Consider the following 12,112-nt stretch of genomic DNA (forward strand, 5'->3'; position numbering starts at 1 on the left):
GTGGTGGCGCTGCGGGCTAAACCACAGAAGCCTCTGTGCTGCAAGGTCAGAAGACCAAGCAGTTGTAAGATCGAGTCCACGTGACGGAGTGAGCGCCCATCACTTGTCCCAGCTCCTGACAACCTAGCAGTTTGAAAGCATGTACAAATGCAAGTAGATAAATAGGTACCACCTCGGTGGGAAGGTAATGGCATTTCGTGTCTAGTCGCACTGGCCATGTGACAACAGAAACTGTCTACAGACAAACGCTGGCTCTACGGCTTGGAAACAGGGATGAGCATTGCGCCCTAGAGTTGAACACGACTGGACTAAATGTCAAGGGGAACCTTTACCTTTACCTTTTATAGTCACTATAAATTCTCAGCAGAGCATGAAACTTGCTTTTATGGATTAAAGTTTTTAGAATGTCAAAAAAATAGTAGTAAAAATGTCAGTATTTCCAAGTGCTGGTTCTCAAGCAAAGCCAATCATTTGGCTTTCAGTCTGAACCCAGGAAATGCTTGGACTGAAAGTTTTTTTCAAAACATCAGCTTTTGAAATTGGTCACCACAGGAGGCTGCCTTTTGTGTACGCGGCCACGGTTTTACAAATGTTGTTTATATATTTATTTATTATGATTGCAGGTCAGGAAAGATTTGGGAACATGACCCGAGTCTATTACCGAGAAGCCATGGGAGCGTTCATTGTTTTTGATGTGACAAGGCCGGCGACATTTGAAGCAGTAACCAAATGGAAGGAGGATCTGGATGCGAAGCTGACGCTTCCCAGTGGGAAACCGGTGCCTACAATTCTCTTGGCAAACAAATGTGACCAAACCAATGAGGTTCTGGTGAACAACGGCATCAAGATGGAGCAGTTCTGCCAGGAGAAGGGCTTTGTGGGGTGGTTCGAAACGTCGGCTAAGGTACCTGTTCTTGCTCTTCTGAAGGGCTAGGATGTGAGGCTGGATGTGATAGCTCAGCATTCTGTTTTGCTCACCAGTCCAGTTCATGCCCATCTCTATGTGAAGGCATTTTACAACAAAAACAACAGTTTTGGGAGACCTTCGAGACCAGCATCGATTTTCACCCAATTTATGCGTGGAACATAATCTAGAATTTCAATTATGTAGAGTAAGGTGTAGTTCTTTAGGGGCCAGTTTTGCCCATTGGAGAATTTCCATGGGCTGTAACCCCCCCCCCATTTGTGTGTGTGTGTGTGTGTGTGTGTGTGTGTGTGATTTCCCCCCCCCCCCCAATCCAGTCACCTTATAAATAATCCGCAAAACCCATAAGTAACCTAGAGGTTAGTTTCAGGCAAGAGGTAGGGAGCTATGAGGAATGGAAAATCACGTGGAGGCTTCCTCTCATTTTTTTTTCCTGTTCAAGATAGGCTCCAAAATCACAGAGAGAATCTTTGATGAAGTAGGTGGATGAGATGTTACAGAGAAAATATATGGAAGTGTGTGCTGGGTCGTGGTGACTCGCTGTGCCTATCTGGGCTGAAATCCTGTTGCTTACCATAGTAGTCCCAACTAGAATAGGTCTATTTGAATAAAGAGGAAAAGACTCACCAACTGATTCAGTAGGCCTAGTCCAGTGCCCCATTCTTTCTTATGCAACAGGATTCCAACTAGTATGAAGGAGTGCCTTCAATGTGGTGTTTGTAGAAGGGATTTGGTGGTGATGGCATCTGGCCTAGATGCCTTTAAAGGGGGATGGGGCAGATTCTGTCATGGTAACTGTGACTCTTCAGTTCCTTCTGTAGCTACAAGGGGTGTGGCCACCCTAAAGGGTGGAGGAGGGATATCGCATGGTTCACTTTCATCGTGAGTGAGGAGGCAACAGCAAGGTAGATGAGGGGAGTGTGTGTTTTGTACAGAGGCCTTAGCAAAGCAAAAAAGTACAGTGGTGCCTCGCTTAGCGACGTTAATCCCTTTCATCACTAAGCGATTTTAAAAAGCCCATAGAAACGCATTAAAACGTGTTTAATGCGTTCCTATGGGCTTAAAAACTTACCTTTCAGTGAAAATCCTCCAATTTTCGCTGCCTCTTAAGCGAGGCAAAACAGCGGGCGACCATTTTGTTTTTCCAGCGGCCATTTTGAAACCGCCAATCAGCTGTTAAAAAGGGTCGCTTTGCCATGATCGCTTCCCCGCGATCATCACAAAGCGAATTTTCCCCATAGGGACCATCGCTAAGCAATCCCTTTTGCGATAGCAAAAAGTCCATCGCTAAGCGATTTCTTCGCTCAACGGAGCAATCACTAAGTATAAAGTGTACTGCTTATAGATTGCCCCAGAAGCCTTAAACCACTCACCAGGCAGTATACAATTTAATTATGCAGGTTACAAATTGCTCCATTCCCAACAGAGCTGGGTACTCAATGAACTGACCTCAGAAGGATGGAAGGCGGAGTCAGTTGGGATCAGACTCAGGTTGTGAGGAGAGTCTTCTCTGCAGTACTGCAGTTCAACCACTGTAACAAGAAGCTTGTAGCATTCAGATTCCCCACCACCACCGTGTAACTAAAAAAGAGAGGGTAGCATTTTACTTATTGTTGAGCCATGGGAATGTATCTTTTTAAATATATCTAATTATAATTACCGTAACTTATTTTTGTCCCTTCAACCTATAACTGGGTGATGCACATGCAGGGCCGATGTAGAGAGTTGATACTTATTTTCAGTGCTAAGAATAATCAGACCTTATCCCTCAGATATATTTATTAGCTATGTTTATATCCCATGTTTTGGCAGTAAGCATATTATGTAGCTCTATAAATCTTCCATTATCATGACAACAAAGAGAGAATAACAGGCTCAAAGTTGGTTGCAGTAATTTCCATGTGGCCCATTGGAAACTAGATCATGGAATTCCCAAGTTTCATTTTTAGAATGCTAACCAATGCACTCCATTGACTTCCAGTCCAAATTATAACTCCAGTATACTTAGATTGGACCTGTTAATGCTATACTTATTTTTCCCCCTTTCCCAGTCATGGACTATAACGCTTTCTGAACAAATTAGTTTGCAGTCACTGTCTCGGTGCTGTTTAGCCAGGGGCAGAATATAAGCAGCAAGGCACATAACGACATTCAGGATTAGCTTTCCACATTTAGAATGATCTAGCCAGCCAGAATGGAGCCAAAGAGTACATGCCTCTCTCTCTCTCTCTCTCTCTCTCTCTCTCTCTCTCTCTCTCTCTCTCTCTCTCTCTCTCTCTCTCTCTCTCTCTCTCTCTCTCTCTCTCTCTCTCTCTGTGTTCATACTTGCAGACGTGCTTCCAGACTTGACGAGAATGAGCCTGCAAATTAACTACAATAATTTCTGAAATTTTAATCACATCAAGTTTTTAAATAACTGTATCAGGTCCCCCTGGTGTGCTTTGGCTGATAGCGTTGTGATCCCAGCAGCTTCAGAGCTGGGGAACTCTCTTGCGATGGATAGGGGACCAGCCTTATTTTTTTTTTTCTTCCCTTTCTTGGCGTTCAGTTCTCTGAGCCTGCCTGTCACTGGTATGATGAGACTGGGCTAGTTTGAGATAGACAAAATAAAGTACTTCTGCATAATGATAACGATGATGATGATCATAAATTATTTATTTCTTTATTTAAATATTCTTTTACCCGCCTTTCTCCTTTAAAAGAAGCCAAGGTGGTTTACGTCATTAAAAAGACAACATGCAGAAGCTACAAACAGTAGATATATAAATATTTAAAAAGAATTAAACAAGTATTAGATTAAAAACAGTAATCAATCAATAGTAAAAGACATTTAAAACAACAGAACACAACCATTCATCTGGAAACCCCTTTCGGACTGCCATTCACTAAGGAAAAGCCTTTGCCTGCCTGCGGAAGGACACCAAAGATGGAGCCAGGCTGGCTTCCCGTGGGAGGAGTTCCAGAGTCTGGGAGCAGCCACAGAGAAGGCCCTCTTTCATTAGAAGGCCCACTCTAACATCATCAGAGTTACGAAAAAAATGACAATGTTGTGAAATAGCATATATACCGCGCTGATATTTAACAGATTTTAAAGTTTTATTTTAAAACATATATCTGCTATATAATAACCATCATCATCATCATCATCATCATCATCATCATCATCATCATCATTTAGATTAGGAATTCTTCAGTCTCGAGATACTATGGTATCATGCTCTGCATGGAGGACTTGGAACAGCATCTAGTGTGGCTGAGAAGGCCAATTCGAGAGTGACCATTCCTTCCACACTGAAGACAAATACAATCTGTCCCCATTTTGCTGCTTTTACAACTTCCTCTTTGCCTCAGCCTGCTGGACAAGGGTCTCTTCAAATTGGGAGAGGCCGTGATGCAGTGCCTGCCTCCAGGCTGAACGCTCAGATATCAAGTTTTCCCATCTGTTGAGGTCCATTCCTAAGGCCTTCAGATCCCGCTAGCAGATCTCCTTGTATTGCAGCTGTGGTCTCCCTCTGGGGCGCTTTCCCTGCACTAATACTCCATACAGGAGAGTTTTCGTAATCCGACCATCAGCCATTCTCACAACATGCCCGAGCCACCTTCCTCTTAAGAACTACTGGGTTTGAATGTGTTTGTGTGTGGATGAATGCCTGCATTCTTGTATGGGGTTTGAGTGGCAAGGTCAGAATTTCCCTTTAGGATCCTGGGGGTCTGTGTTTTGCCCCTTCTCTACCATGGTCTGGTAGTGCCGCTGTACCACTGCCAAAGTTCATAAAAGTTATCTCCTTCTTCACTTTTACTTGTGTTCTCTGGGCTCAAGGTGAGCAAATAATTCAGCCAGAACTAACTGTGATGGCATGTAACTCCCCACCCCTTGTCATAGCTGTTTGTGTTTCCCAATTTATGGGAACAGTTCTCTTCCCAGGGATCCAGAAGTGTACAAATCCTGGCACATGCAAAGGTTAGGTTGGAGTGTCTTTAAAAGAGTACAGGGAAGTCACCAATATGTGGGCCCTTAGTCAGACATGGATGGATCCACTGGGGACTATAATACATCCTTAATGACAACCTACAGAAGACGATCTATTGGGGGAATGCAACCCAGTTCAAGTTGCATTGGTGATAGTATGGATTCATCCTAGTGGAGTACCAATTTTGGATATCACCAAATAATTAAAATCCGTTCTCTTCCTTTTCTGTTTCGCATGCTGCAACATTTCACATAAATTAAAACTACTTGATTGTATAAACTGAGAAGCAGCTTTACATCCTTGAAACCACAAGAACTGTAAACCTTAAGAGATTTACATGGAAAATCATAAAAACGTTTCATTTGGAAGTGGGAAAGGGGCCATAAAATGTAATAAAAGTACATTATGTCAGCAAAGAAAGCCAGCTATCCTAATTTTAAAGGATTTATTCTACCATTAAGACTGAGAACTATGAAAGTTTGATGTTGTGCTTTTGCACTGCGGGAAAATGAAAAATGCAGGTAGCATCGTGATTCTGAGGTGTTTCTGGAGACTGCCTGGAGATGTGTTAGTAAACTGTATATTTACCTTGCTGCTAGCTTAGGAATGTACATACTAGTCTATTTCCACTCTGTGGCATGCTGACTTATATTCCCTCCGTACAGTCCTGTTTGCAGAAATGACACTGTAGACTACAACCACGATTTGTCATGTTGCAGTTTTCCTTTCTAGTGGCCAGGTCCTAGATCTGATGGTTCCACAATCAAGTCTGTTTTGATCTGATTTTCAAATGATCCTCTTTTCAAAAGTCCGTTCTCTAATTTTTTTAACTGGTTTTCAGAAAAACGTACAGTGGGAGAGCAGTGTGTATACGTGAGTGAGTGTATGCGTGTTTATATTATTTATATATTGCCTTTAGGGGACCCGAGGCAGCTTCCAACAACTAAAACTATTAAGTGATCCAACAGTTTTAAAAATTATCTGTCTATCTATCTATCTATCTATCTATCTATCTATCTATCTATCTATCTATCTATCTATCTATCTATCTATCTATCTATCTATCTATCTATCTATCTATCTATCTGTCTGTCTGTCTGTCTGTCTGTCTGTCTGTCTGTCTGTCCGTCCGTCCCTCCGTCCCTCCGTCCCTCCGTCCGTCCCTCCGTCCCTCCGTCCGTCCCTCCGTCCCTCCCTCCGTCCCTCCCTCCGTCCGCCCGCCCGCCCGTACATACATACATACATACATACATACATACATACATACATACATACATACATACATACATACATACATACATACATATAGCTATTCATCAATCAATCAATCGATCGATCAAGAGAGATTAAAATACAATTGCATGTATATCAGGATTAAAACCAAGATTTTTTAAAAAAATTAAAAGCATTTAGAAATCTGTGGGTTAATAACCAGTGCATTCCTGAGACAACTTCCTCCTTAAGAGCCTGCCTGAAGAGGAAGGTCTTTGATGAGAGGGATGCAGAGGAAATGGCCCCTCCCTTCAGTTTCTCTGTTCCTTTCAAGTATATATGGTTCAAATTGGACAGCTTTTCAACTGACAAATATAAATGAAAGATTGGGGGGTGCAAAATACTAGTGTGATTATTTCTCAGGCTACTGTGTAGGGCAGGGTGAGCATCTGCTCCCAGGGAGAGTATCCTCAGGCTACATCTAGCCACAGGTTGACCTCCATCTGCTGGGAGGTGATGTAGTCGTTCAGGATGGTCTGGCGGGTGTTCTCCATGGCATAGTGCAGAAAATGAAACTTACATTTTGGTTGGCTCAGAGAATTTTTTAAAAAGTCAGGGCAATCCTGCAATTTAGGAATGTGCATTTTGGATTCTTTGGACTACAAATCCCACAATTCTCCTTTCTGTGAGTCCCACCTGCCAGACTTGTCCTGTTTGGAAGGAAAGCTTCGCAGCAAACATTGGGGCAGCTTCCTTTTCAAACAGGAAGTTAGGCCTCTCCAAGGCATGAAGCTGGTCAGCTGTGCCTCCAGGTGAGCACAATTCCGTATCTGTTAAGCCTGCAAAGGGGACTCCCAGAAAAGAGAATGTTGGGATTTGTTGTCCAAAACAATCTAACATGAACATCCCTACCTGCAGTCATCCTTTCTTGGCAGGAATATGCCACCTTTCTCCCCATGCTCATGAAAATTCATGCATTGATCGGTACGAGTGATCCCACCTCCAATTATCTCAACAGTTTCACACTGCTGTTGTGTTCATGATTCCTGTGGCCAGTTCATCATTTGCAATGCTGACATATGCAGTTGACACCAATTCTCAGGCGGTTGTCGGATCAGCTGTTCAGAATCCCCATTGGTACAGTGGTACCTCGACTTAAGAACTTAATCCGTATTGGAATTAAGTTTGTATGTCAAAAAGTTCATGTTGGGTCAAACTTTCCCATAGGAATGCATTGAAAACCATTTAATTCGTATCTGCTGTTTTCCGTTTGTAGGTCGAGGTGCTGTTCGTAGGTAGAGGCATTAGTTCCCACAGGAACCAGTGCAAAACCGGTTAATCCATACTCTACCACTAGGGGTGAATTTTTAAATTTTTTTCTTCTTTTGACCTAAGGTGCACTTAGGTCAAAAAATGGTCAGGAAAGGGTTTCCCCCCTCTTTTTTGGTTCATAAGCCGAGGCTCCGTTCGTAGGTCGAAGCAACTTTTTGCGAATGGAGCTGTTCGTAACTCGAATCATTTGCAAGTAGGGACATTCGTAAATCGAGGTACCACTGTAGCTTGTAACTGTGGAGACAGGGATGGACAGCTTTGAGCCAACAGGGAGGACCAAAGTTTTGCCCCAAGCAGCTGCCAGAGCTGATGGTGTGGGATGCCAACCTTCTGCACCACGGTGATTCTATCTCTTTTCTCTCTGGCATTCTAGACAGGGTTTTAAAGGCATTTCAAAAGCTTGGCTTGTTTGCTTGAGGGACATTTCACAGCATCCTGAAAATAACTTCTTGCAAACCCAAGGAATTTGCAGGAGTGCTCAGAATGTCGCATGACCGACTTACCACTCTCGGTGGCCATAAATTGTTGGTGCCTCCTTGCCTTTCAGTGCCAGCCTCTAAGCTGTTCACTTCTAAGACTTTAATGCTTTAATGCTCTCCTGGCACAAGCACAGTTATTATTACTGTGTCGCTATTTGGCATTGCCCCCTCCAGAAGTACGTCAAGAGGTGTTAATAAACAATGCATGAAATAAGGTAATATGGAACCCATCCTATCCCCTTCATGGATGCCAACCCTCTAGATCCAGTGGTCCCCAATCTTCGGCCTCCAGATGTTCTTGGACTACAACTCCCAGGAGCTTTCAGCAACACCTTTGCTGGCCAGGATTTCTGGGAGTTGAAGTCTGCTCTAGATGATGGCTAAAATTGAGGGAATGTTTTCTACATGCATCTCTAGCATGGACGTTGGCAAGTCTTGGCACCAGAGTCCCAAGTCGGAGTTTCTTGAGTCCTTTCGCTCTGCCACGGAGGCATCAGACTCAGGACCTGGACTGCATGTGCACCACCCAGCTGAGGCTGATGCATGCACAGAGAAGCCAGTCTGCCTTCTGTTCCTGGAGCTGGCCTGTGCCCATGCGCTGGCCTATCAGCTGGGCAGCACATGCATGGGCAGAGATAGCAGCTGTCCCCTGGAAAGGAAGCCAGGCCTGCTGACTTTGAAGAGGCTGGCATCAGATAGGCCCATAGGGACTCGACGCCGTGCCTTGGACAAATGGGGCTGAGTGGAGAGCTGCATCCCCCCCCAAAACCCCAGAGTTGGGTTTGGGTGCGAATTGCGACTCCACATCCCTGATCTCAAACCAAAATGTTGCTTCCTGAAATCCCTCCCCCCCAGCTACACTATGCCTGCCCCTGCTTTTCAGTAAGACTGGAGAATCTTTGCCATTTATTTCTAAACCTGTTTATGTTCTGTCCCTCCGTCCTTGCACCTGCAGGAAAACATCAACATTGACGAAGCCTCCAGGTGTTTAGTGAGGCACATCATTGCCAGCGAGAGTGACCCGGTGCAGCCGGTTGAAGCCGATGTCGTTAAGCCACACTTGAATTCCTCCAAGCCCACCAGCTGTTCAAGTTGCTTCAGATCCTAAGCAGTCTTTAAGCGGTTTCTGCGCCGTACAACCGGCCAAACAATGACTCGGAGGGAAAAATACCTTCAGGCCCTGGAATCAATGCATTTTGCTGCTCCTGAACTCCAGAAGCATGAATGGGATGTATTTTCCAAACATGTAACTTCAAAGAAGAAAATCCAAAGTTTTTTTTTATTATTGCTATTGCTGTTGTTCATGGTTGTCATTCTTCTGTGGGTAGTTTTCAGAGTCATCCAGCAATACAGTGTGTGGGATTATTTCAGTTAAATCAATTGTTCCCAGCCTTGGGTCACTAGACATTCTTGAACTAAAACTCCCAAAAACTTTCATCACTAGCTGTGCTGACCAGGATTTCTGGGAGATGTAGTTTGAAAACATCTGGGGACCCAAGGAGGGGAAGCACTGAGTTAAATCCTTGTAGTTCAGCCAAGGTATTATTTTTGCTTTTCTTTCCCTAAAGAAAAGCTGTGATAACCATTATTTTTTTAAAAAAGGCTCTAGAGAGTCTGGAAATGTTCTGCAGAGGCACCTCATAGTCAGACTACAGTTTTAAAAGGATTATGTACAGTGGTGCCCTGCATGACGACGATAATCCATCCCGTGAAAATCGCTGTTTAGTGAAATCGTCGTCATGAGAAAACCCTTTCCCCATTGGAATGCATTGAAACACGGTTTAATGCGTTCCAATGGGGAAAATACCTCCTCGTCCAATGAAGATTGCCCATAGGGAAGCCATTTTGCGAGCACCAATCAGCTGTAAAAATGGCTGCCCTGTGAAGCATGGGTCCGGAAAACACAGGGCAGCCATTTTGTGAAGCCGAAAAAATTGTCGTCTTGCGAACAAATAGTTCGCAAAGCACGGACCTAATTGACATCCAGCGAAAATCCCCCATTGGAATGACTGTTTTACGAATCGCTAAAAAGTCATTGTTATGTGGATTTGTCATTTAGCGGGGTCGTCGTTTAGCGAGATACAACTGTATTTTCAACCATTAAACCATTCCCCATCCCCCGACAGAATTTTCTGAAAGGTATGTTCCTCAGCAACCCGCCTTGCAAGTGGAGTCTATGTTTATATACAAAGGACCAATCACAAAACACACTAAATGCAAGCTACAGAGGTGGAGAAAATGGCCTGTTGTGAGAAAACTAGAGCTTCTCTGCAAAGGAAAAAAAAATGAGGCACATATTACCTAGTTTGTGTGTGTGTGTGTGTGTGCAGATATATGCAAACCATGATTTGCCATTGTGAGTGCCACAATAAACCGTAGTTTGCCCCACGACTTGGACATTAGCAAGCAAGGGAGTACTTGAGGGGAAGGCGATTTGACAAAGACAGGAAACATTGGATCAACATTGTGTTCAACCTAAAGTTTAGAAGAGGCAGCACACCCTGCTGTGTTTGAGAAGAGGCATCTGTTCAGATAGCAGCTGGTCCCGTGTGACACCACACCATAGTTTGGCATGAATTCTGAGCTGAATCTGAGGGCAAAATCTTGTCCATTCCTTTGGCTTTTACAACAATTCATCCATGCAACGAGGTGGGCAGTTTTAGAAGTATATTGTTGGCTATCTTCCTGCACAAGCTTGGAAACCATCCGGCTGCCCACATGATGGACCTTTGTAAGAAAGAATGAGCATGATTCTGCCATAATGGGGCTTTGTTTATGCTGAGGAGATAGTAAATACGATAGGTTTCTTATTACTTTGAACTGCCACTTACGTTTCTGTGATTACTTCTCCATACAGAATTAGTAAGGCCATAGAAATGGAGGCACTGAGAATTCTCCATTGCAGAAGAAGTGTTCATGTAGGCCTTCTATGGTTTGATGACCCACACCCCTTACACAGGTTGACTACCTCATACAGAACTAGGCATTGAGCATTATTTCTGGGCGTGTGTTTGATATAATATGGAGATGACTAGAACTGGCCGCTCCTTTATCTTTTTGCATACAAAGAATATGAGCACCACTGAAAAGATCAATAGGACGTGCCATATCTCTGGAAAGGTCCCTTGTTTGAAAGCGCGCACACACAGCGGGGGAGACAAACCTTTGCAAAAATTTGCCTCCCACCTGACTTGTAAGCACCCTTCCTTAACCCAGCAAGCATCCTTTGGGTGGTTCCAACTACAACATCCATCATTCCTTCACTAGAGTAGCTTGGCATTGTGGGAATTGTCGTCCAGTCCCCCTGCAGGTTGCCAAGTTCAAGAATACTGTGTTAAAGGAAAATGAAGCCATACTATATGTTTCTCACAATCAGCCTGGTACTAAGTCCAGTGGTGCCTCACAAGATGAATATAATTCGTTCCACGGTTAACATCTTGCAGAAAATTCATCTTGCGAAATGCGTTTTCCCATAGGAATGCATTGAAATCTAATTAATGTGTTCCTATGGGGGGAAAAAAGTCAGAACAAAGTCAAATTTGGTTTACAAAGGGTTTATTAAGTGCTCTTTAAAGCCATACATATTGTGCAGATGATTTAAAAAATTTCAATCAAAAAACTTTAACTTTTTAAACATCATAGAAAAACATTTAAAAATCAGCAAACATGAGGCAGGAACAAAAAAAGCAGAAAACATTCGTCTTGTGAAGCACGGCCATAGGAACATTTGTCTTGCAAGTCATCAACCCCATTGCCAAAGCCATTTGTCTTGCGGGTTTTTTGTTCTGCAAGGCATTTGTCTTGCGAGGCACCACTGTACCATTATTTAGACCTTCAGTGTGGCTCTGTGGATAGGGCCTGTTAAAAAGTAACCAAGTAATCATGCTGAGATTGCAGCCTGTTTAGAGACTTAGTAGTCCACGTTCTTTGTCTCCCTGAGTGACCAACTAGATGCCTACAGAAAGTGCCTGTGCAGGGCATGAATCCTTAGACCTCCCACACCCTGGTTTCACTGACTTGCATTAACTTCTTGAGGGAGTCACAGCCTATGCATTGCTCAGATGTAGACTTTGGAGACCCAGATCCTGTTGGGTTCATTTTTTTCAGGGTGCCATGAACACTGTTGCAGAAATCACAACAGCACACGGAGGCTAATTAAACAATGTGCCAGTCGCACAACTAGTGTGCCCAGT

The 12,112-nt window shown here is 43.6% G+C and overlaps 1 protein-coding gene across 1 annotated transcript in view; it reads left to right on the top strand.

Moving 5' to 3' along the window:
• The window catches only part of RAB38 (RAB38, member RAS oncogene family), a 42,362-nt gene extending 33,152 nt beyond the window's left edge, over nucleotides 1-9,210 (top strand). The window contains exons 2-3 of the mRNA XM_072993553.2: nucleotides 624-904; nucleotides 8,875-9,210. Of these exons, the coding sequence (XP_072849654.2) occupies nucleotides 624-904; nucleotides 8,875-9,027 (434 nt within the window). The 3' untranslated portion in view covers nucleotides 9,028-9,210. The remainder of the gene's footprint in view (nucleotides 1-623; nucleotides 905-8,874) is intronic.
• Nucleotides 9,211-12,112: the final 2,902 nt, after the last annotated feature.

Source organism: Pogona vitticeps, chromosome 3 (genome assembly GCF_051106095.1).
Source record: "Pogona vitticeps strain Pit_001003342236 chromosome 3, PviZW2.1, whole genome shotgun sequence".
In the NCBI taxonomy this organism is placed as follows: domain Eukaryota; kingdom Metazoa; phylum Chordata; class Lepidosauria; order Squamata; family Agamidae; genus Pogona; species Pogona vitticeps.